This window comes from Schistocerca gregaria, chromosome 3 (assembly GCF_023897955.1).
Source record: "Schistocerca gregaria isolate iqSchGreg1 chromosome 3, iqSchGreg1.2, whole genome shotgun sequence".
Lineage (NCBI taxonomy): Eukaryota > Metazoa > Arthropoda > Insecta > Orthoptera > Acrididae > Schistocerca > Schistocerca gregaria.
Window position 1 is genome coordinate 851,869,927 of NC_064922.1, and position 27,257 is coordinate 851,897,183.

Genomic DNA, 27,257 nt, shown 5'->3' on the forward strand with positions numbered 1-27,257 from the left:
GGGCAGGTAGGTTAGAAAATTTAAAAAGGGAAATGGATAGGTTAGTTATAGTGGGAATTAGTGACGTTCAGTGGCAGGAGGAACAAGACTTCTGGTCAGGTGACTACAGGGTTATAAACACAAAATCAAATAGGGGTAATGCAGGAGTAGGTTTAATAATGAATAGGAAAATAGGAATGTGGGTAAGCTACTACAAACAGCATAGTGAACGCATTATTGTGGTCAAGATAGATACGAAGCCCACACTTACTACAGTAGTACAAGTTTATATGCCAACTAGCTCTGCAGATGACGAAGAAATTGAAGAAATGTATGATGAAATAAAACAAATTATTCAGATAGTGAAGGGTCACGAAAATTTAATAGTCATAGGTGACTGGAATTCGGTAGTAGGAAAAAGGAGAGAAGGAAACGTAGTAGGTGTATATGGATTGGGGGAGAGAAATTAAAGAGGAAGCCGCCTGGTAGAATTTTGCACAGAGCACAACTTAATCATAGGTAACACTTGGTTCAAGAATCATGAAAGAAGGTTGTATACATGGAAGAACCCTGGAGATACTAAAAGGTATCAGATAGATTATATAATGGTAAGACAGAGATTTAGGAACCAGATTTTAAATTTTAAGACATTTCCAGGGGCAGATGTGGACTCTGACCACAATCTATTGATTATGAACTGCAGATTAAAACTGAAGAAACTGCAAAAAGGTGGGAATTTGAGGAGATGGGATCTAGATAGACTGAAAGAACCAGAGGTTGTACAGAGTTTCAGGGAGAGCATAAGGGAACAATTGACAGGAATGGGGGAAAGAAATACAGTAGAAGAAGAATGGGTAGCTCTGAGGGATGAAGTACTGAAGGCAGCAGAGGATCAAGTAGGCAAAAAGACGAGGGCTAGTAGAAGTCCTTGGGTAACAGAAGAAATATTGAATTTAATTGATGAAAGGAGAAAATATAAAAATGCAGTAAATGAAGCAGGCAAAAAGGAATACAAACGCCTCAAAAGTGAGATCAGTAGGAAGTGCAAAATGGCTAAGCAGGGATGGCTAGAGGACAAATGTAAGGATGTAGAGGCTTATCTCACTAGGGGTAAGATAGATACAGCCTACAGGACAATTAGAGAGACCTTTGGAGAAAAGAGAACTACTTGTATGAACATCAAGAGCTCAGATGTAAACCCAGTTCTAAGCAAAGAAGCGAAAGCAGAAAGGTGGAAGGAGTACATAGAGGGTCTATACAAGGGCGATGTACATGAGGACAATATTATGGGAATGGAAGAGGATGTAGATGAAGATGAAATGGGAGATACGATACTGCGTGAAGAGTTTGACAGAGCACTGAAAGACCTGAGTCGAAACAAGGCCCCCCGGAGTAGACAACATTCCATTGGAACTACTGACGGCCTTGGGAGAGCCAGTCCTGTACCATCTGGTGAGCAAGATGTATGAAACAGGCGAAATACGCTCAGACTTCAAGAAGAATATAATTATTCCAATCCCAAAGAAAGCAGCTGTTGACAGACGTGAAAATTACCGAACAATCAGTTTAATAAGTCACAGCTGCAAAATACTAACACGAATTTTTTACAGACGAATGAAAAAACTAGAAGCCGACCTCGGGGAAGATCAGTTTGGATTCCGTAGAAATGTTGGAACACTTGAGGCAATACTGACCCTACGACTTATTTTAGAAGAAAGATTAAGGAAAGGCAATCGTACGGTTCTAGCATTGGTAGACTTAGAGAAAGCTTTTGACAATGTTGACTGGAATACTCTCTTGCAAATTCTGAAGGTGGCAGGGGTAACATACAGGGAGCGAAAGGCTATTTACAATTTGTACAGAAACCAGATGGCAGTTACAAGAGTCGAAGGGCATGAAACGGAAGCAGTTGTTGGTAAGGGAGTAAGACAGGGTCGTAACCTCTCCCCGATGTTATTCAATCTGTATATTGAGCAAGCAGTAAAGGAAACATAAGAAAAATTCGGAGTAGGTATTAAAATCCTTGGATGTTCGCCGATGACATTTGAATTCTGTCAGAGACAGCAAAGGACTTGGAAGAGCAGTTGAATGGAATGGATAGCGTCTTGAAAGGAGGATATAAGATGAACATCAACAAAAGCAAAACGAGGATAATGGAATGTAGTCGAGTTAAGTCGAGTGATGCTGAGGGAATTAGATTAGGAAATGAGACACTTAAAGTAGTAAAGGAGTTTTGCTATTTAGGAAGCAAAATAACTGATGATGGGCGAAGTAGAGAGGATATAAAATGTAGACTGACAATGGCAAGGAAAGCGTTTCTGAAGAAGAGAAATTTGTTGACATCGGGTATAGGTTTAAGTGTCAGTAAGTCACTTCTGAAAGTATTTGTATGGAGTGTAGCCATGTATGGAAGTGAAACATGGACGATAAATAGTTTGGACAAGAAGAGAATAGAAGCTTCCGAAATGTGGTGCTACAGAAGAATGCTGAAGATTAGATGGGTAGATCACATAACTAATGAGGAGGTATTGAACAGGATTGGGGAGAAGAGAAGTTTGTGGCACAACTTGACGAGAAGAAGGGATCGGTTGGTAGGACATGTTCTGAGGCATCAAGGGATCACCAATTTAGTATTGGAGGGTAAAAATCGTAGAAGGTAGAAATCGTAGAGGGAGACCAAGAGACGAATACACTACGCAGATTCAGAAGGATGTAGGTTGCAGTAGGTACTGGGAGATGAAGAGGCTTGCACAGGATAGAGTGGCATGGAGAGCTGCATCAAACCAGTCTCAGGATTGAAGACCACAACAACAACAACAACATACTTTATATGTACCTGCACTTGGGTGAAAATACCGATATCAAGTGAGCTAGAGATGTCATTATCTGCCATTATAGTTGCCACGTTTAGGCAGGCTGTAAATAACTGTTTACAGCAAGTAACAGTGGTATAGAGGAAGTCGACACAAACAAATTGGTGCGGGAGACTTCAGGTATACCAAGCCGGGAATCAGCCTCAAATTGGCCTCCGAAACCCTCACCCCACCCCTGCCCCTTCCCCCTTCACCCTCCCTCCTCCCTTCACCCTCCCTTCCCCCTTCCCCCCTCCCTCCTCCCTCCTCCATCCTCCCTCCATCCCAGCTGCCTTGCATGTGCGCCCTTCGAGGTTTCCACTATTCATTCGCTCTCTTACACCACTCACTTAGCTATTTCGTTAAGATTTTACGTGAGGATAATGAAAGAAGAAACACTAATTATATTTACAATTCGATCTAAACCTATCGGTTTTACAGACTGTAAGTCCATTACTAAGCCGATGGCGTTATAGCCTAGTCAGTGGAGAGCAAAAGGGTCGAATGTGGAAAATTGTTCGTGCAATCGCTAATTTTTGTACCGTCTCTGAAGGACTACATCCTGGAGGGGGAGGTGGCAGGGTAAAGTGTAGGGTGGTGTTTTTGCGTTTGAAGGTAGCTTTTGGGTTTTTCTTGAACAACTAGACAATAGCGAAAACATATCTTAGCATAAAATTAAAATATAAAAAGACCCTATTCATTTTTCGTCCAGGACTAATAACTTGTGTGAAGAAATCGAGAAAATCTGGTCAATCTCGCGCGACACGCATGCTCTGTACCTTAAGTGGTTTTTGTAAGCCGATTTTGAAATATTTCTCGACTTGATACGTCACAAGTGTTTGATGTCAAACTGTAGGTCTCGGCTTTCTCTACACAAATGTTACATGTTGTAAATAGTTATCGTTTACATCCTGTATGCTACTACTGTTGTTAAATGAAAAGTACGCATTCACCCGGAAATTCACTCAGTTACTCGAAACACACACTGACGGCACCAATACGTGCAACTCCTGTTAATACTGTAAACAAACCAGATCAAAATACGTTGTGTAAAACAAATGCCACGTTCGAATACTTCATGGGTTGCGGGTTTTAATCAATCCGAACAAATCTCCGTAAGATAGGTAACCAGTGTGTTCTTTTCGCAAAGTTACTTATATGTTATGTGAGAAATCAGAATCAGCAAAGCATGGCAAGTGCACTGAATGAAAGGCAGCAGGAGTGACTATTATTTTATTAAACAGAACTAAAAATTGGGGGGGGGGGGGTTGAGAGAGAGATGTCGAGTGTCGAGCAAACACTAAATTCATATTTTGGTTCCATTGCGATGACAGTATCGTCATAGGTCGACAAATTATATCATCACGACAAAGAGAAAACAGGTATTACAGTATTTTCTCAATTCAGAACCTGATTTTCAATGATATTTGCTCTGGATTGGCCACGCCTCGTTGCCGAATTCCGAAATAATGTGGTGACAATGAGGCACGATGCTGGTATTTGGCGAGTGTGCTTTGAAAAGTCAACAGATTCGTTATATATATGGTACAATGACAGGATGTTCAGATGTCTGATTGCTAATAATTTGTCTACATCAACGTTCAGTTGCCGCACGGGGTAGCCGCGCGGTCTGGGGCGCCTTGTTACGATTCGTGTACCTACCTCCCCCCTCCCCCCCCCCCCCCCCCCCCATCGGAAGTTCCGAGTCCTCACTTATGCATCGGTGTATGTGTTGTCCTTAGCGTCAGTTATTTTAAGTCAGACTAAGTAGTGTGTAAGCCTAGAGCCCGATGACCTCAGTAGTTTGGTCCCATGGGAAATAACACACAATTTTCAAATTTTCAACGTTCAGTCTACAAAAGTGATGTCAGATTTTCAGCAAATTGTATGGTTGTTCCCTCATGTTGGTGTAGTTCAGGAAGTCCTGCGCGTCAGAAAACCAGTAACAGACGATGTAATTAACTGGAGCAGTTACGCTGTGACTCCCATGAACATACCGCCTGTCTGCAGATAACAGGTCACTGTGCAAATATGAAGCTGCAGTTTCAATTTAATTTCATGTCATCATTTATAATGCTTATCTTAAAGTACATCGTCAATACGGGGTGTTCAAAAAGTCTGTCCGCAGTGCCGTGTGATCGTTAGTTGCTCGTGCCGTATGCCGCAGTGAATATACCGAAATGAAACTCAGTGAAATACAAGTTATTTATTGAATATTCATTTTTACGTACAAATTTTCACATTAGGTGTTGAAAGTGCCCCCCCCCCCCCTTGTTGTTGAATAAACAATTCAATTCGTCTAACATGTTTTCAAACACAAGCTGTAACATTTCTTCTGTCACAGAAGCAGTGAAAGTGGATATTGTAGTTTTCAATTCATCGATGGATTTTGGGCATTTTTATAGACAGTTGCTTTCGCTGCAGCCCAGAAGAAAAAGTCAGGTGGTGTTAGGTCAGGCGATCGTGGAGGCCAAAGTCCCTATGAAATTATGCGAAAACCAAAAACATCAGCAAGCAGTGACATTGAAACCCGAGCTGTATGCGCGGATGCACCATCTTGTTGAAAATAACAGTTCAGTATTTCACTTAACAAAAGTTCGCCTATGAATGTGTACAGAATATCACTGCAGTTTCGTTGTGGGTTTATTGTTTCGTTGTGGGTTTATTGTTTCGTTGAAAAATATGGGACCCACAATCCGACGTCTAGAAACTGCAATCCAAACTCCTCTTTTCACAAAACGAAGTGGTTCCTGATGAATACACAATGGAAATGCAGTCCTCCACATAAGATAATTTTGCGAGTTCATGTACCCGCATAAATGAAACCTCGCTTCATCAGTGAAAAACGTTTAATTAAGAATATCCCTTTCATTGTGTTGAACGAAATTTTTGAACCATTGACAATAATGCAGTCTCTTGCCATGATCAGTGTTTTTCAGTCCTTGCACGACTGTCAGTTTGCATGGGAAAGGTTCAAATTTTTTCCTTACAGCGTGTGGGCCGTTCCGTTTCCTAGACGAGTTTTCTTACTGACTTGTTCCGACTCATGGACATTTTATCGGAAATATCGAGTAGTTTATCCTCAGACTAAACGCTACGACGACCACTGCTCGGTAAATGTGTCACTGAACCCGTACTTAAAAATTTGATAATCAAATCTCGCACAGTATCGCGATGTGGGAGTGTTGTCTCCGGGAAAACTGAATTAAATGTTTGACGAACTGAAACTATGTATTTACCGCCAGCTCTGAACACTTGTTCGACTAAAAACACAAGTTCTTCAGTGGTAAGCATTTTAACAGTGACAAACGAACAAAGGAACTAAACTTAAACGTTCACGTCAACACGTAACGATACATACCAACGATACTACTGACGCCGGCTGAGATAAACGAAACAGTGGAATGTTGGGAGAGTCCACTTTTGAAAGGAAGTAACCCAGTCAGTCGAACAATCATACGACACGCGCGGCTAACAATCATACGGCACTGCGGAGATACTTTTTGAACACCCCGTACGAGCTGAATGTGACCTCCAACAAAATTTTGGAGGTTTAGAAAAATTTTCTGAGTGCTTGAATACATCGAGCTTATGGCCTCTTGAGGCTCATTAGATAAGTGTATCTCGTTTGATATTTTACCCACATTATCCAATAGTATTGCATTAAAATATTTGTAAAACATACTTTTCCACATTAAAATTGTTATTTCTTAGGTAACTATGATGCAGGAAAGGTACTGTATATCTGTATGTGAAACCCTGGTATTGTGTGTGACGGCTGGATGGCCCTAGTCAGTTCAGGATAAATAGGTAGATAAATAAATAACTAAATAAATATCGACAGTACTAGCTGTGTGTCTGGCTGGAAAACGTCCCACTCACTAAAATCGCTGTTGACAACTGCAAGGCCCTCTTCACTTTTCGGCCTCAAGCACACATTCAGTACTGCTCCATTCTGTCTCCACAACGTTTTTCCGACATTATACCAGTTATTCGGTAACAGTGAGAAACAGCAGTATTGGTAAGCATGGTGATGAAAAGTTGGTCGATATGCACCTCGTGTGTGAGCTCACTGAATGCAATGGCAGAAAAGCTCTAAGACTCTATACCGGCCTGCTGACGCAGTGACGGCATCCACATCGCGTCTGTCTGTGGCGTGTTGCGTTATTCTGTTCCGTTTTATAAGCTTTTGGTGCTTTTATTTTACGGTATTTCCTATATTGTGAAGGTGATTTTACAGAAACAAAGGTAATTTGGAAAAAAATGCGGAAGAAATCATAATCATCATAATACCATGTACCGTAACAATCAGAAAATATCGCGTAAGAGCCTAAATTTTTGCCGTAGATTGGATTCACTGAATGGTTATACAATGATATACGTATGGAGAGTATATTCTAGAATTATACACCATTTTTCTGTAGTAGTTAGCCTTGTTTGCCGTAGCCACTACACGACAGACTTTACATTTAATGGTAAATAAATACACAATCATTTCAAGTGGAAGTTTTCAACACCAGGTTCCGTCCAAATAACGCTCATTCACCATACTGGTGCCCTGAAGAATGTGACAGGGCTATTGCAGAGAGACAAACATTCAAGGTTCATAGCAACATTCTAGAATCGAAGATTTCCCTCAGATCAGTCTTATACAAGCGACAGTGAAGCGTATATTCAACGGAAGAAAAAATGGCCGGTTCCAAAAGCATTGTGTTAATATCACCAGAGCCACTGCAATGGGCTCAGTCTGGAACAAGGTAAATCGTATTTGACAAACGTCCAACAGGTGTGATGTATTCTTCATGTACCCGTCACACATCCCGACTGCAGTTTTATCTTCCACCACCCGGGATTCAGTGGAACACGATCTCGAAGACGTTCAGCCAGACAATGACCTAAATCATATTATCAGTGAACCATCCTTTGAAAAGGAACTGTACGAATATCGCTCCAGGACTAGAAAATACCTCTCTCACTTGACAGAGCTCATACACTGAAACGCCAAAGGAACTGGTACAGGCATGTGTATTCAAATACAGGGGTATGTAAACAGGCAGAATGCGGCGTTGCGGTCGGCAAAGTGTCTGGCGCAGCTGTTGGATCGGTTCCTGCTGCCACAATAGCAGCTTTTCAACATTTAAGTGAGTTTGAATGTGGTGTTATAGTCGGCGCTCAAGCTATGGGACACAGCATCTCCGAGGTGGCGGTGAAGTGGGGATTTTCCCGTACGATAATTTCACGCTTGTACCGTGAATCTGGTAAAACATCAAATCTCCGACCTTGCTGAGGCCAGAAAAAGAGCCTGCAAGAACGGGACGAACGACGATTGAAGAGAATCGTTCAACGTGACCGAAGTGCAACCCTTCGGCAAACTGCAGCAGATTTCAGTGGTGGGCCATCAAGTCTCAGCGAGCGAACCATTTCACGAAACATCATCGATATGGGCTTTCGGAGCCGAAGGCCCACTCGTTTACCCTTGATGACTGCACGACACAAAGCTTTACGCCTCGCCTGGACCGGAAACATGTTGCCTGGTCGGACAAGTCTCGTTTCAAATTTTATCGAGTGGATGAGTCTCGTTTCAAATTATATCGAGTGGATAGACGTATACGGCGGTGGAGACAAGCTCATGAATCCATGTCCCTTGCATGTCAGCAGGGGACTGTTCAATCTGGTGGTGGTTGTGCAATGGTGTGGGATATGCGCAGTTGGAGTGATATGGAATAACTGATACGCCTAGATACGACTTTGGCATATGACATGTACGTAAGCATCCTGTCTGATCACCTGCATCCATTCATGTCCACTGCGCGTTCCGACGCACTAGGGCAATTCCAGCAGGACAATGTGACACCCCACACGTCCATAATTGCTACAGAGAGGCTCCAGGAATACTCTTCTGACTTTAAACCCTTTCGCTGGTCACCAAACTCCCCAGGCATGAACATTATTGAACATATCTGGGATGCCTTGCAACGTGCTGTTCAGAAGAGATCTCCAACACCTCGTACTCTTACGGCTTTGTGGGCAGCCCTGCAGGATCCATGGCATCAGTTCCCTCCAGCACTACGTCACATATTAGTCGAGTCCATGCGACTCATGTTGCGTCACTGCTGCGAGTTCGCGGGGACCTACATGATATTAGGCAGGTGTACCAGTTTCTTTGGTTCTTCAGTGTAGATTCAATGAGCAGATTGTGAATAAACAAGCGAAAATATCTACATAAAGCCATTCGATACAGAGATTGATATGATCGCAATAGGAGGTTACTACTTCGAACCGTATCTGGTATTACAGATCAGTATGGTCGAATGGGCAGTAGCAATGAACAACCAGTCCCTCGGTTGTAACAGAATCATAAATGCGGTGGTAACAGCAGAAGTAAGACAGTCTACGCAGACAGTGTTCCAGGAAAGTATAAGGGCCTGGCATGTGACAACCTTGCTCACTATAGTGCCAGAACGTGGAGCCTTTAACCACATCGGCTCAGCGCTTCTCTGCCATACTCATCGCAGCAACGCAGCCAGCAAACTGAACTGGCTATCTGCCCACTGATTGCGAAGCCTGCTACGAAAGGTGTCGGCGTAACGCACCACCTCTCTTCAAAAGATCTCGTCCACTGGATCGTGGACTGTTTACTTTGGCGATTCACTTAAATATTAAATTTTACGTTTATTTACACTTCTCGATCTTACACTAACCCAGTCCTGTTCACTTCCTCAGATTGCTGGTGTGCTTAATGACTAGTTATTTTCTAAGAGTGCCCCTATCGTTCAGTATACTGTGGATAGGAACTTCAGGATGGTGGGCGGTTTTCCACTGTAGATAAAGGGGTTGCACAAACGAGAATCAGAAGCAAGATGGTACTTGAAATGGAGAAACCTATGGCCTTGATTCTGTGCTAGTACGTGCTATGATACTGCTGTATGTGCAGAAACATTTCCTCCACACTAATACATCCCTCATTTGCTGATATGAACTTTTAGGATCCATGATGTTGTTCAGAAAGCTGAGGTTTTTAGCAAGAAGTATCTTCAAAGATGTATTAGACAAGAACCGTATTGAATATACCAGATTTAGAAAGGTAACCCCTGTTAGGGTTGTCAGTAGCCAAAATGTTAGCCCCAATATATCACACATCCTAGCGTTTATTAATATGCCGTTACTTTGCACGTATCACCTTTCTCTTGCTCCAGGTCGCCCTCGCTCATTATAATTCGTGGTAAACACCAGTAGGTTGTATACGGAATGTATCAAGTGTGGACCTGTCTTCTGGAAATAGGAGTGTGGTGCAAAGACATCCTGCGGACATCCTTCTGCTATTGTACCTTATAAAAATAATTCCTTTCACTCATCCCTGTGGCAGTCTGGATCAGAACGGAATTACACAAACCATTCATCTACTACAATCACTCTGATATTGCACGGATTGGGATCTGGCTGTCATAAAACCCCACGCAATTATTTTCAGCGAAACAAATGTTATCTCAGGTATACGAAGTGTGATGAAAAACCACGATGAATAATTTTGTTACAGTTATAAGCTTACATGGAATTTACTCTGCCTTCAAGTTCTGTCATTGGCTAGCAACACACTTATCCCCGACGTTGAATACATGACTGGAAGTATTTCTGGAAGTCTTGTTTTGGAAGGGGTTTAGTTGTTCTGACGTGGATCTCTCAATATCCGGAATGTTGTCAAAACTTTTCCTTATAAGCACGGTTTTAATTTTTGAAAAGAGAAGTCGCCTGATGCTAAATCAGGTGACCCAGACAGGAACGCTTTTCCCGGCCAAAAACTAGCGAAACGGAAGCGAGGTGTGACAGAGCACGTCCGTGATGACGAAGGAAGCCATTGGCCCATTTTTCTGGTATCTTTCTTCGTACATTTTTCCGGAAACGTCGCTGTACGCCCTTGTAACACTCGACGTTAAGTTATTCATTCACCCTGGAACGAACACTGATCGCGTTGTGCCCTCAATAACAAAAAAACCGTCTAGCACGACTTTGAAATTCGATTTTGGCTGACATGCTTTTTGTTAGGGCGAGGAGATTCACTATGAATTTTCAACTCAGGGTCACACCTTTAGACCCAAATTACACCTCTAGTTACAATTTTGGACATGAAGTCCGTATCTAAACGAAGACGGTACTTCAACTCCGTGCAAACTGTCACACGATTTTCCTTCTTTTCATCACTTAAAAGTCTGGGAACAAATTTTGCAATCGTCTCATTTGAAAATTATCGGTTACAGTGCTTTACAAGGACCCGTGAGAAACGCTAAGTTCTTCGGTACGCTGTAGTCATTCGCACAATTTTTGCCAGTTTTTGCACGTTTTGTCCTTGACGCTAATGAACGTCCCGGACATTACTCGTCTTCTACCGATTCATTTCTGCTTTTAGCTCGCTCATACCACTTGCAAAATCTTCGGTGTTACAGAATTATTTACGTATACCAATTTCATCATTTCACAAGTTTCTTTGACACTTTTTGAAACCTGAAAAACAACTTACTGTTTTCGTGTTGTTCGAAATCCATGATGAGCGACAGACACCGTAAATACCAGGTCGCTCTAGCGTCTCTGGAATCTGACAAATTAGCGTGTTCCAGCTTGACACTGCCTGTCTAAGTGAATCAGGCTACTGGAAAAATTACATCAAATGGTTATAGCGGCAGAAGTTCCTGGTAAAAATATTAATTCACCGTATTTTTAGATCTCACGCCATACCGCGAAATATAACAAACCCTCAGCTCGCTACGGAACCTGGATAAATCGACAATATTCCAACAGAAAACACACAAAAACAAAATACAACTGTTACCAGACACTGAATACGTCATTCATTAGTCTGCAAGGGTTCCTATTAACCCTACTATAATGACTGTTTAGAACAATAGTTCTTAGACCTTTTGTGGGTGATGCCTGGTCCTACAGAACAGATGTGTCCAGGTGAGTATCCCGCGATCCGAACCAAATCGATGGCCATGATAGTCTTCCTTCAGGGCTCCAGAAATATGGAAATCGCATCGGGATATATCTGGACTGTGTGGCGAATGTGTAAGGAGTTCTCAAAGAAACTTCTGCGGCGTCGTCGAAACAACCTGAAAGAGCTTCTGTGGTTTACAGAGTAAAATTGAGAAATGTCAGCGTACGAATTTGTCGCAAAAGGTCCACCTACGTTTTTTTTACGTATCAGTCAGTCATATTTCCCTGTAATTTTGTTTTAGTACCTTCAACGTTTTACTTATGTTTTAATCCCAGGAATAGCATCTTTCGCCCTTACTCCATTGTCTTAAGGCGTGTTATACATAGTGGCTGTGTGGGTGCACGCAAGTGAGGTCCAACTGGGTGAGTGTCATGTAGTATGTTTACTCCTCACTGTGTGTTATTTTTATGTATTTTATCCTCATTCGTTCGTTCTGTTGGAACCCTGCAGGAAGACATTCGTGGCACTCGGATTGCCTCGGACAAATTGGTGCATGCCTCGGTACAATCACATTTGCGTAGGCAACTCCAAACCTTCTTCGGTGAAGGCATCTATCATCTTCTCACAGTGGGATAAATGCATTAACAGTTACAGCGATTACTTTTGAAATTATAAACGGTTTACCTACTTTTTCCTACCAATCTACTTTCCATTTGAGTGCTCCTTAAATAAACTGCAACGGAGAACTTAAGTTAATATGAATCATGTAATCAAAGGGTCAGAATGCCAACATAAATCCACTTGGAAGGATTCCATCTTAGTACTTCATGAATCATTGAAGACGGAATTGTAATACATATAGCAATAGTTCTCTTTTGTACAATTGTTCCGACATATACAGTGTTCAAGAAAGTGATATAAGCTTCAAACACAGTGAGATGCCAAAAGACATATGACAGCGATATTTACATTTACAGATGGCGCTAGTATCGCGTACACAAGATACAAATGGGCAGGGCATTGGTGCCGCTTTCATTTGTAATAAGGCGATTCGTGTGAAAAGGTTTGCGACGTGATTATGGACGCACGGCGAGAATTAACAGACTTTGAACGCGGAATTACAGTTTGAGGTAGACTCGTAGGACATTCCATTTCGGAAATCGTTACGGAAAGCAAGTACAATGGCAATAGTTTTTTTAAACCTCGTTAAGAAACAAGAGTGGCAGAATGGTTATAGTGCTGATAACAAAGACGACAAATATAATGCTTTCCTTAAAAAAATTCTCATGCCCTTTGAGAGTTGCTTTCCATTAGAAAGTTATAAACGGGGTTCTAGCAGTAAAAGGCAGTCTGGGTGTCTGAGCAGTGGTACAAGGGTATCATGTAGAACAAAGCGGGAATTATATCAAAATGTTAGAAGTAGGCACAATCAAGCTACAGTAGCCATTACAAACAGTATTGTAAGGTACTTAAAAATGTTGTTAGGAAGGCAAAGAGTATGTGGTACGCAAATGGAATAGCTAATTCAAGGATAAAATCAAAACCATATGGTCATATGTGAATAAAGTTTCGGGTCAGCAGCTCAAGGTCCACGATATAAAGTCAGTTCGTAGTAAAAATATGTTACTTGTAAGTCAGCTATATGTACAGTATTTAACAATCATTTTCTGAGCATAGCTTAGTTACTGCAGAGAATCATACTTCTCTGAGATACTGACAAGGAGGAGATTGAGTCAATAATTAAATCACTGATGACTAAGGACTCTCGTGGATATGATGGAGTGCCTAGCAGAATATTAAAGTACTGTGTGCACACGTTAGCGCTATAATTAACCATATTTGTAATTTTTCCTTTAGGAAGGGTCAGTTTCCTGAACGATTAAAGTACTCAGTAGCAAATCCTCTTTATAAAACGGAGAAAGGGGTAGTGTAGATAACTGTAGACCTATTTCTGTGACATTAGTGTTTGCCAAAGTTATTGAAAAGGCATTGTTTGAAAGGATAATTGATCATTTCATTTCGCATAATTTGTTATCAATTGTACAGTTCGGCTTTAGAGGTCGTTTGACAAGTGAAAATGATATATTCTCTTTTCTCTCTGTGATACAGGATGGGCTAAACAAAAGATTTCGAATTCTTGGTATATTTTTTGGATTTAACTAAGGCATTTGATTGTGTTGATCACATAATATTGCTCCAGAAGTTGGACCATTATGGAGTATGGAGAGCAGCTCACAACTTGTTCACCTGTTTCTTTAGCAACAGACACAAAAAGGTCATTATTCACAGTGATGAGAATGGCTGTGTTGTGGAGTCTGGGGTATGGTCAAGTGTGGGGTGCCCCAGGGATGAGTGGTGGGGCAACTCCTGTTCCTTATTTATAAAATGATATGACCTCTGGTATTATGGGTAACTCTAAAATATTTCTGTTTGCTGATGAAGCTAGGTTGGTGGTAAAGGATGTTGTGTGCAACATTGGCTCGGTTTCAAATAGTGCAGTTCATGACCTAAATTCGTGTCTTGTAGAAAATAAATTAACGCTAAATCACAGTAAGACGCAGTTTTTATAGTTTCTAACACACAATTCAACAAAACCTGATATTTGAATGTCACATAATGGGCATATGATTAGTGAAACTAAACAGTTTAAATTTATAGGTGTTCAGGTAGACAGTAAACGGTCATGGAAAGCCCACATTCAGGATCTTGCTCAGACTTAATGCTGCCAGTTCTACTATTCGAATGGTATCTGAAGTGAGTGATCGTTCGACACGAAAATTAGTCTAGTTTGCTCGTTTTCATTCGGTTTTATATTTGGCCGTAGCTCTTCCCATTCTAAAAGGATATTATTGGCTCAGAAATGAGCGGTTCGGGCAATAATTGGTGTAAGTTCACGAATCTATTGTCGACCCCTGTTCACGAGTCTGGGTATTTTGACATTGGCCTCTCAGTATATACATTCTTTACTGTCGTTTCATGTTAACCATATCAGTTTATTCCCAAGGATAAGCAGCTTTTCCTCAATTAATACTCGGCACAAATCAAATCTGCATTTGGATCGGACTTCCTTAACTCTTGGGCGGAAAAGTGTGCAGTATACAGCTGCATCCATTTTTCAATAAGCTACCACTCGAATTCAAAAATCTTAGCAGTAATCCACGCGCTTTCAATTATTAACTGAAGAGTTTCCTCATGGTCACTCCCTCTATTCTGTTGAGGAGTTCCTTGAAAAACTAAGCTGATTCCTGTGTTATATTGTTGACTGCGTTTATATAAACGTAAGACTGCGTGAAATAACCGCAAACATTAATGTTTGACGTACGACGGACGTATGCGTTAGGGCCATGAGGCGAGATTTGGCATTAATAGGCTCAAACAGCAGACGACCGATGCGAGTGCCTTTGCTAACAGCACCTCTCATCACTTTCAGGGCCTCTCCTGGGCCCGTGACTATATCGATTCGATCCTAGACGACTATAAAGCCATGAGCTAGTCAGTTGAGTCCCGATTTCAGTTAGTAAGAAATGATAGCATTGAAACTTCCTGGCAGATTAAAACTGTGTGCCCGACCGAGACTCGAACTCGGGACCTTTGCCTTTCGCGGGCAAGTGCTCTACCATCTGAGCTACCGAAGCACCACTCACGCCCGGTACTCACAGCTTTACTTCTGCCAGTATCCGTCTCCTACCTTCCAAACTTTACCGGGCGTGAGTCGTGCTTCGGTTGCTCAGATGGTGGAGCACTTGCCCGCGAAAGGCAAAGGTCCCGAGTTCGAGTCCCTGTCGGGCACACAGTTTTAATCTGCCAGGAAGTTTCATATCAGCGCACACTCCGCTGCAGAGTGAAAGTCTCATTCTGGAATGATAGCATTGTTCGAGAGTCGCGCAAACCTCACGAAGCCCTGGACTCCCATTGTCATCAAGGCACTGTGCAAGCTGGCGGTGGCTCCATAATGGTGTGGGATGTGTTCACATGGATCGGATTGAGTCTTCTGGTACAAGTGAACCGATCATTTACGGGAAATGGCTATGATCGGCTACCTGAAGACCATTTGAAGCCATTTATGGACTTCATGTTCGGAAACAAAGTTGGAATCACGGATGACAATGATCCATTTCACCGGGCCACAGTTGTTGGCGACTGGTTTGAAGAACTTTCTGGACAATTCCAGCGAAGGGTTTGGCCCCCCAGATCGCCCGACATGTATCCCATCGAATATTTATGGGACATAATCGAGAGATCAGTTTGTGCACCAAATCCTGCACATTTTCGCGATTATGGAGGACCATAGAGACAACATGGCTGAATATTTCCATAAAGTGCTTCCAACGACTTCTTGAGTCCATGCCACGTCGAGTTGCTGCACTACGGCAGGCAAACAGAGCTCCGTCACGATATCACGAGGTATTGTAACGATTGTTACTGACGTTTTTTCTGCCTAATTGATAAATGAATGCGAAATTTTCGTGCTTCATAAAATTTATTCACATTAATTGACATCCGAAGCCGACCGGGTGGCCAAGCAGTTAAAGGCGCTACAGTTTGGAACCGCGCGACCGCTACAGTCTCAGGTTCGAGTCCTGCCTCGGGAATGGATGTGAGTGATGTCCTTAGGTTAGTTAGGTTTAAGTAGTTCTGTGTTTTAGAGTTCTAGGGGACTGATGACCTTAGAATTTAAGTCCCATAGTGCTCAGAGCCATTTGAACCATTTTTTGACATCCGAACTGCACACTCGTCATGTAAACAAAACACGGACAGACTTCACTGATCTCTTTGACTTCCAAAAGTAACTTCAAAACTGACTCCTCACAGCATCGCTTTATATAGAATTTTAACAATAACTTCCAAAATAAAACATTATTAATTTTGTACAATTTTGATGTTACAATAAAAATTTACAAAACATAAGGAAACTGATATTTCGGCCGAATAAGGTATAAAATACAATATTCAATGACAATCTTTTATAGCAATATCTTAAGTTTTCCACAAGAAAATCATTCTTAACTTTAATTACAATAATGTCTTTTGTGTTATTTTAGTTACGCAGTTAATTACAGTTTGGATTTGGGTGGCAGTACAGAGCTCGTGCTTTATCCGATTACATACATAAAATGCGCAAATAAGGCCTCAAATTTTGGAAATTGGGCCGGCCGCGGTGGTCTAGCGGTTCTAGGCGCGCAGTCCGGAGCCGTGCGACTGCTACGGTCGCAGGTTCGAATCCTGCCTCGGGCATGGATGTGTGTGATGTCCTTAGGTTAGTTAGGTTTAAGTAGTTCTAAGTTTTAGGGGACTAATGACCACAGCAGTTGAGTCCCATAGTGCTCAGAGCCATTTTCTGGAAATTGGAAAACTGTGAGAGGTAAGCAATTGGAGAGTTAATTGGAAATGTAATTACAAAGAATATTAATTACAGAGGAAGACATAAAAATAAATAATAAATGAAAATACATCGCTTGGTAATAACTTTTAAGCTGTTTGTCAAGATAGTGAGGTCTTCTGTTACTGGATTTTTAGATTACCATTTTGTTAATTAGACACACCGATTTTTCATGCTAACATCTCTGCAGTCTCTAGTTATTTATTGCTAAGGACTTATTATTTCAATTTCTTGATTAGTTAATTAATTTAGAATATGTACATAGTTTTATCAATGATAATAATCCACCGATAATTATGACAACGCACGACCTTCCAGAACATTCTATATGCTTTCACAATGAATATCAAGTTTTTTTATCAAATGGGACAGAATGATATAAAGACACACGTAGAAGGCCTTAGGAAGCACTGACTTGTCCGATAATTATCCGGATGCATATAAAAAAAGTGGTATAAGATATTTCATTTGAATTTTGGGGAAGGCCCTATCGTTACAGTATCCCATGACTCTTGCCAGTGTATACACAATGAGTGTACACCCATCAAAATGCTATAAAGGCGTGGTCCCTAATTCATAGGAAAATTAGATTTATGTGCATACTAACACTGAGTAACGATAGGGGTGAACCAGGATATGTCCACAACAGGACAAGTGATTTAAACATGACACTAGACCGATCGCGAACGAAAAAGTTTTATGCTTTTCGAGCACATAATAACGTAGTGGGCTCGAGAGAGCTGCTGCAGTGACTTCCTGCCACTGGACACCTCCAGATGATCACGTGCTCGCTCGTTATCTCATGAAATTCGCCTAAACACATGATGGAGCTGATCTCCAACACCAGACTGCTTCTTAAACTTTTCCATTTATTATTATCATGTTCATGATTGTTATTATTCGTACAACAGTAAACACAGCATATCATCTCACTATGTTAGATTTCATTTTTTATCACTAGTCAGACACTTCCCAGGCGTCTAGGACTGCGGAATGTATCGGCTTCATAATTCGTGAAAATCGCAGTGAAACGTCTTTTTGTAGCCGGCAGGTGGGTATTTTATCAATGTTAATACTTCTCAACCGCCCACTAAGATTTTTGGCATTCCTTTCAGTGTGCTGGGAACCTCTAAAACTGGTTTGCAACGGAGCCACTGTAGTTCGATTTTGAATTCTTCGCATCTGGTAAGTTTTAGAAATTGATTCTGCTGTCAACTGGGATAGCAATGTAAGTGATTCATACATCTTTTCTCCCCAATTGTGGTTTCCGGTATATTGCGTTATAACATCTGATTGTTTGAAGACCAAGGTTCGACAGTAATTTTGTATCCGATCTACCCACGTAATTTGCTGCATTCTTCTGCTATCACCCACTGCTCTACTATTCGCATTCCACCAGTCAGCGGGCCAAATTAAAAAAAAAAGTGTTCGTCAAACCGGGAAACCCCTACCCACAAGTGTTTTGAACCATTATTGGCAGCTGAAAATGTTTTTCACATGGCAAGATATAGTCTCAAGAAATAAAGATTCCATTCGATAGGTATGTAATATGTTATTAAATCTGCGCATTGACCAAGCAGTAAAGGGAACCAAAGAAAATTTTGGAGAAGGAATTAATTGTGTAAGAGACGGCAAAGGACTAAGGGGAGCAGTTGAACGGAATCACACTGTCTTGAAAGGTTAGGAGATGAACATCAACAAAGGCAAAACGAAATTACAATTAAATCAATACCATTAGCTGCTGACGGGCGTTGGTATATATCAATGGGGACAGCTGAAAATGTGTGCCCCGACCGGGACTCGAACCCGGGATCTCCTGCTTACATGGCAGACACCGAGGGCACAGAGGATAGTGTGACTGCAGGGACGTATCGCCGGAACGCTCCCCGTGAGACCCACATTCTCAACTTACAATTCACACACTACATTCGTAGTGCTCCTGCCATTACACCCATTACTCGACGCAGACAGTCCACCGAGTCCCGTAAGAGTTCGGGCAAGTCGTGTGCATGTGCACTGAAGGTCATCAGCCGGTTAGCCTCAAAGATATTGAAGATAAAGCAAAACGAAGATAATGGAACGTAATTAGAATAAATCGGGCGATGCTGAGATAATTAGATTAGGAAGCGAGAACCTAAAATAAGTAAATGAGTTTCGCTATTTGTGCAGTAAAAAAAAAAAACGGATAATGGCCGTAGTGGAGAGGATATGAAGCGTAGACTGAAAATGGCAAGAAAATCATTGCTGTACAACAGAAATTTGTTAACATCGAGCATAGATTTAAGTGTCAGGAAGTCCTTTCTGAAAGTATTTGTATGGAATGTAGCCATGTATGGAAATGAAACATTGACGATAAACAGTGTAGGCAAGAAGAGAACAGAAGCTTTTGAAATTCGGTGCTACAGAAGAAAGCTGAAGATTTGATGGGTAGATCACGTCTCGAAATAGGAGATGATAAGTAGAATTGGAAACTGTAACCTCCCCCTCACATATCGACCTTAATGACAGTGAAAAATTAAACCGCGTGTACCTAATGGAAATTTGGGAAAAGCAATCGTCACCGAAGTTAATCTGTCGGTAAAGGAGGAGGAAAGGGTTACATCTAAATAACAGACAAAATGCAAATGAAATTGGTGGAAATTAATTTTGAAAAGGGGTAGAGTTAATAAAGAAAGTAAATGTGCGGCCATTACGTTAACAATTAACTAGTGGTAATTAGATATTTGAGATTTGGGGAAAATTACGGTCGCCAGTCCTATGGACAATTACTATAGTAACTGAAAAAGAAAGGTTATTACACATATAATTAGCACTAGAAGCGTGGCAACTGAAGGGTGACACGTGTAGTGTGAAAACTGAAAATTTGTCAGAAGTAATAAATTTAGCAAAAGAATTAATAAAAGCGGAAAATTGAATGTTAATTTAGTGACTGAAATTAATAGTGAGATTTGTTTCTGAAGCACTACGAAATTCAGTAAAATAAGGTTAGTCTTGGGCTACCTCAACAGTCATTTCAAAAGCTACTTGAATCTACTCAGTTTAGAAGTAAGAGATTTATCTTTGAACTTGAATTTAATGATTCTGAAAATTAACAATAGTAAAATTTAGTACGTACCAATCTGAGCTGTAGTCACAGGTAAGCTAAAATATGGTAACAAAACTCGCACTCATAATTTGTGCTTGTGTAATCTAAATATTGTAGCCAGCTATGAATACTTTAACTGAACTTTGAAATTAAAGCAGTGAAATGGAATAATATTACTTTAATGTTGGCGTTTGAATTTCAACGACACTTGAGCTCATTCCGGAAAAGGAAGGGACCCTGCTTGGTAATGCAATTGGGACAATGAGCAACAAATGTTCATGCTAAGTTGCTGTAATTATAGTTACGAAAACGGAACAGTTTTAAAAGCTGAGGTTTGCCATGCAGTTCTAAAACTTTACGTGCTTCCAGTCTTCCTTGTTGGTTGATTGAAGGTTTGAAGTCGTCGATCGAGGAAGTGGCGACAGTCACTCATTGTCGGCCGTCGCTGTTGCAGCAGCTGGATGTTGGCGCGCCTTCTTCTCGACACGCGGTCTCCAGCCGAAACGGGCTATTGATGTGCGCCAGCTAATGCTTCCCGTCCGCGACACCGTGTCGGAAACTATCATAGCAAGTCGAGCGCAATGACATGCTGCCCAACCCCGAAAGCGCGGCAACTCGCGGGAGCGTCACTCAACACACCTGCTCCACCGCCCTACTCCAGCCAGACTCCGCTGTGCCCGCGCTCCACGCGACAGAGTTAACCCTACCAAAGACCCTAAACACTTTGGTTCTCCACACGACCTATCGATGTATTCTTTCGATAGTATAGTTTTCCTTAGGCCAGACCCAGCGTATAAATGCAAATAATATTCACAAAACAAACCAACATTATATATATATATATATATATATAAACAGTAAAACAATTACAATATATAAAGACACACAAATGTCATATGTTCAGGTAACAAAATAAGGAAAAAAATTATAGTGCAGCAGATGGAAATAGGAGGATATGCATTTCCGGCGTTACAAAACAACGAAATTTTTTGGTGTGATGTGACCAAAAGAAGGTATCGGTTGACAGGACACATTCTGAGACATCAACGAATCGTCAGTTTAGTATTGGAGAAAGTGTGGTGCGTAAAAAGTGTAAAGGGAGACCGAGAGATGAATGCAGTAGGCATGCTCTGATGCATATGCATTTCAGAAGTTGTTCTCAGGCGAAGAGACTTGCGCAGGACAGAGTAGCGTGGAGAGCTGTAGCAAAGCAGTATTTGTCGCTGAAGACGATGAGAACGATGTGAATATGATTTTAATTAACTGAAACGCTTTGTCTTTTAGACTTAGCCTTGCATGAACGTTAATGTATGCGACCTGAAACTTGGTAAGGCTGGCTTGAGTTGCGTCGTCAAAATTTTACTGACGAATATTTGTTTCTTGAGGATATGTTCCAACGTCAACAAACATTTTCGGCCATGAAGCAAGGTTCGTGACTTTCTTGGCTACTGGGAATCCCGGTTTGAAGACTGCATTTTGGAGTTTGGGCTACTGACTGGTGGAACGGTAAAGTCGAGCATTACACTCAAAATGTGTATCAGCCTTGATCACTTTCTCTCTTTCAATTGCGCCTTTGTCCCGCAATGTGCGCAGGGTCGGCGTGGTTACAACGGATTTGGCAAGGTTAATTTAAAGGGATGGCCGGATGCTCTTCCTGCCGCCACCCTGTACCCCCCGGGGACGCAATCAGTGTACTCCAACTGTCTGCGTCTAGTGGAAGCCATGAAATGGTGCGCAAGTGTTACAAATGTGTGTGTGTCGTGTAACTGAGGCGGGATGTCGGGACCAGCCCGGTATTCATCTAGCGGGATGTGGAAAACCGCCTAAAAACCACATCCAGGATCAGCCTTGATCACTGTACGTATGAATATTATACTGCCTTACGCATTTCAGCCTTGCGCCATTCTCAAAGGCTGTAAGAGAGAAACACGTGAAATCGTATCAGCGGGAAGCATTACTATAAAAACGGAAGGGGCAAGCACTCAGTGAAAAAAAAAACATTGATAAAATACGCGAAATGGACATCTTAAGCAGCAGAAGAGGTAGAACTCGCCACAATATCTATAAGAAATTCTTAGGTGTAGATATTTTGGTGAGTTCTACCTCTTCGGCTGTTTGCGATGTCCATTTCGTGTATTTTATCAATGTGTTTTCACTGAGTGCTTGCCCCTTCCGTTTTTACGATATACTTTAATGCAATTATAGCAATGCTTTTCTGCGCTGATACGCTCTCACGCATTTCTCTCGTACAGCCTTTGTGAATGGCGCAAGGCCGAAACGCGTAAGGCAGCATAATATTAATACGTACAGTGATCAAAACTAATCTCAGTTTTTGAGTGAATTAAAAATGGCCACTACATCTCATAAAGCATTTACGCCTTCTGCGGCCGAACATCACGCGACTTAATTTACCAATTCTGGACGATGAACTCAGTAGTGTGCGTACGTTAATGCTTTGACATCGTCCATATTTGGACTCTGAATGCTATGTTTCAGCTATGAGTGTCTGAAACCTCGTAAATGTTTCAACCTTTCGACGTCTCAGAGGTGTCCAAAGAAGCGGCATCATTCGTCCAATGCTTCATTCCTTACTGTAGCTTCAAAGGCTGATTTATGAAACTGAAACGTATCCCCTCCGTGATTCTGTTCTTCCTTAATTTCTCACCGTTATCGTTGTTTGATTGCACAATGTTCTTTGACCCACAAAAGTTGTACCCTTTATTGCTGTTCAGTGCACTGATGAATTGTTGTTCATCAAACAGGCAATAGCTCGTTTTAAAATTCCAGGACCGTAGGGCACTCCATTAATCCGCTATAATTCAGATATCACTTACCTACAACCATTTGAATCTGCTTACTATAATCAAACCTTAGTCTCCCTCTACTGCTTGTACCACCCACACTTCACTCCAGTAACAAACTGACTAATTTTTGATGGCTCAGGATTTGTTGTGTCAACCGATTCCTTCTTTTAGTCCAGTTGTGGCATATCCCCCCCCCCCCCCCCCCCCAATGAGGTTCAGTACGTCTCTTGTTATCAAAAGTACCCATCTAATTTTCAGCTAGTTATGGGGCCAAATATCCCCTGTAATTTCTTTTCATAATATTCTCACATAGTCAAGACAAGTCATATCTCAAGAGCACTTTTACTTTTTTGTCGCAGATTTTTCACTTGACCCCTCTCTTTTCGCAGCACTTGGCAGACTTACTCGAAGCTGACTCGTCAGAAGGTGAATCTTCATCTTCAGCAGAGCAGAACAAAAGTGACGGGGGATTCTCCACCGAATCTCTGAAACAATTTGCCCACTCGTCAGCTAGCGGTTCTGCCTCCTCACCGGGACCTCCAGCAAGAGAGATAGGCGCGAAGAACGAAGATCACTCGCCGGAAGAATCGAGAAAGAACAACGTCAGACCACCAGTAAGAGTGACAGACTCGCCGTCTGCTGTTCCGTCGTTAAACATGGCTGGGACGTCATCCGGCATGCAGTCAGGAGCCAACAACAACCAAGCAGACAATCGAGAAGATCAAATGCATTTCTCCGCAGCAACAAATTCCGCAGCTGATGGAGACCGAAAGGACAGCTCCCAGTCAGTGCCTCCTTCGGAAATGGCCGTTCCTTCGACAGGCTTTCTTGCCTCAGTTGACACCAGTCAAATACAGATGCTGACCCCAACGCACGATGTTCACTTGGATGATGACAAAACATCAGCGGAAGAGATGGCCAGTGTAGCGAGCGAGCTCATGGCAGGTGGATATAGCTCAGCAGGTGCTGCATCAGACCCACAGGAAATTACAGATTCTGAGTCGGCGGATGTTCGTGCAGACGCTAAAGGCATTTTCAAAACACACATTTTCTCTACAGACAATTCATTGAGTTTTAGCAGTTCACCAGTAACTGGTAACTGCCGAGGAGGTTCTCTGGTCAGTGAAGATAACCACAGGAGAGAACATTCTGCTACGCAAATCTCATCAAACTGTCAGAATGAAATCATTTCGTCAACAGTGGGATTCAACTCTGAAACAGATGAAACCTCTGTAATTTCTCACTCAGAAAGTGGCAACTCTAACAAGCAAGACAGTCCCTTCTCAGCTGGCAAATTCTTGGACAGTTCCCATCTAGTGGGGTTTACTGTATCACCCAGTAACTCGTCTGCAGAAGCTCAGATTAAGGAAGGTACCAGCAGTAAGACAGAGCTTCCTCCTTGTGCGCACATTTCACCAGGTTGTCAGGGTGAAACTGCGGGCTCCTCGTTAGTGGACATTCGTTTCGAAACCCCTACTGAAAATTCCACTGGACTTGGTCTGACACAAGCAAGTAGCATGAAGGACCACTGCCGTGGAACAGATGGTTCACCAAGCTGTCAATACAAAACAGAACGTCCCGTTACAGTAGATACCCAATCACAAATAAGTGTTGAAATCAAGAAAGAGAGCCAGCCTAAAGGAGACACTTCATCAGAATCAGTGAGAGCAAGGTATAATTATCAATCGACGAATACAGATGCAAATACGGAAAGATACTCGTTGAGTGTTACGAACGAAGCTACCGCTGGTGAAGAAGGCACTGGGGAACTCCACAACTCCTCACCGAGAGGCTCAACTGAAAGATCATCCCGAAACTGGCAATCCCCATCATCTGAGAGAGGCTTGCAGTCAGTCTATTTCTCAGCTAGCCCACATGTCAAGAGAGAGAGTGAAGTTGCTTCAGCCAAATTACCAGACGCCCAGTGTTATTCAGGAGGTTCGCTGTCAGTCAGAACGGATTCAGAAGGAAGCCCCGAATCAATGAGCCAGGAGATTTCTTCAGCAGCCAAAATATCACATAGTCCGCATAAAACGGAGGAATCGCCAAAAACTGGGGCACAAGTGAAAATATGCCGCTTCTCAGCAAGCCCACAGATGATAGAGAAATTGGGAAGTCCTCCAACAACGAAATTGTCAGATTCTCATCCTGCTGGGCTTCATTGTGAATTATTCCACATCTCAACGAGTTCTCAGGCTAGAAAGAAACGGCGGAGTCCTCCTTCAACCACATCACACCACCAGCAAGAAACTGAGGATTCTTCTAGGCCTAGAACAAGGTTGAAGACACTTCGCTTCTCGACAAGCCCCCAGAGATTGACGAAGCAGAAGAGACCTTTTGCAAAAAGGGCATCAAGAGCTTGTCAGAAAGGTGAGGATAATCCACCCTCAGCTGGTACGCGTTCAAAAGCACTTCGTCTCTCAGCGAGTCCCCAGCGAATGGTAAAACAGGAAATCCCATCTCCAACCACATCACTGAATTGTCAAAATGAGGAGGGCCCTCCATCCAGGACTCGTTCAAAAGCCGTCCGCCTCACGAGAAGCCTCATATTTCCAGAAGGAAGTAAGCGCGAAGGTGAAGCTATTCCACAACATCGCTACCCACGATTTCAAAGCATTGTTTCAACACCAGTGACAACACGCTCAAGAAGTTTTCTTAAATTTCGGCAAAGTTTGCCTGTTGGAAACACGGTCTCGTCAAGCAGTTCGTCAGGGCGTCAGAGTGAAGTGGAAATTTCTCCATCGGTGGTCACTCGTTCTAAAGCAGGCCAATTATCCTCTGGACATAATCGAACGAAATATGTTAGCCAGTCACCCTCTAAGGTTTATCCTTCATCCGGCACACAACAAAAAGTTGATCGGCTGTCGACTGGCGTTAAGAGCAAAATAAGTAGCTCCTCTAGAGCACACAGTCTCTCTTCTCAAAATAGTCCACCAGAGTTTCAGAGCAAAAAGAATGGTTCTCTATCAGCACGCATATGGCAAAAGGGGAGCAGTATCTTTACTAGAGCTCACACTGAAAGAAACAGAACGACGAAAAAGCCCAAGCTTACTTCAACAGACAATGTACACGAAACGTCTTCCGTTTCGTCTTCTGCTCAGGCAGAAGCCACCAAAATTTCTGGAGATGTTCCTGTGAAAATCAGCAGTCAATCCAATACCGACAAGGTATCAGCAGTAAGTACCTGTCACCGTGGCCCTGAAATGGATTCCCCAGCAGCCCACACACGTTTCAAGTTTTTGAACTTTTCGTGGAGAGCACGGAACGCAGAAATAAAGGGTGCCTCAGAACAGCAGGCAAGTACTTAAGCAAAATTAGCACCTCTGCCGACAACAAATTAGCAGGCACATAAATCAAAGATTGCGTCGGAACCGAAGGAGATAATCCTCGCTCAAAGGAAAAATTATTAGGTCGTTATTACTTCGTATTTCTAGTTAATTCCCGAAAAAGAGGTTGCCACCCATTTGGATCTCTGACCAAAGATAATGTACCGCGTTACATCCCCTGACTTAATCAAACATCTGTGTTATATCAGAAGATTCTCTGACAATGGAAGTGGCCCAAAAAATGTTATCGGTTCATTTGGCAGTTCTGCAAGACCGCTATGTAACGAGGACGATACTTTTCACTGTGCACGCGTTTCTAAAGGAGGAGTCTATGACTTGGTCAGCACGTGACAATAGGAACTAATATGTAGAACACTGGTTGTCTCAGGTTAGGTTGAAATAGTAACCTAGTATATGAGACTTCAACTTTTTTTTACTATTTAACATTTATTTTAAACTAGATTTTGTATGATGTCTTTATATTTGAAAGCAATATTATTCAGTGATGCGCCAGATCTTGGCCACCAATTTACTACTACAACTTATTACTTTTTTAATCCGTTTGAGATTAGCGACTAACTTAATATCAGAAATGGAGACAACGAAGTAGATGAGCGAAGGAATTATGCTACCTAGGAAGCAAAGGAACAGGGATGAAGCGACAAAGGTGTAAGAGGCAGACTAAGGCAGATGCAGAGGGCATTCATGACCGAGAGAAGTCTACTAGTGTCAAACACCAAGAAATTTCTAAGAAGGTAGATCCGGAGCACAGCACCGTATGGCAGCGAATCGTGAACTCTTGGAAGACCGGAGAAGAGGAGAATAGAATCGAATCGTTTGAGGTATGGTGCTGTGGAATGATAAGAGTAATAATAATCTAATTTATGTTGAGAATCGGCGAG

The 27,257-nt window shown here is 42.1% G+C and overlaps 2 protein-coding genes across 2 annotated transcripts in view; one reads left to right on the forward strand and one right to left on the reverse strand.

Moving 5' to 3' along the window:
- Positions 1 to 27,171, forward strand: part of LOC126354792 (uncharacterized) — a 70,149-nt gene extending 42,978 nt beyond the window's left edge. The window contains exon 3 of the mRNA XM_050004701.1: positions 23,419 to 27,171. Coding sequence (XP_049860658.1) covers positions 23,419 to 26,337 — 2,919 coding nt within the window. The 3' untranslated portion in view covers positions 26,338 to 27,171. The remainder of the gene's footprint in view (positions 1 to 23,418) is intronic.
- Positions 1 to 27,257, reverse strand: part of LOC126354796 (juvenile hormone acid O-methyltransferase-like) — a 289,416-nt gene that overhangs the window by 203,130 nt on the left and 59,029 nt on the right. The window lies entirely within an intron of this gene.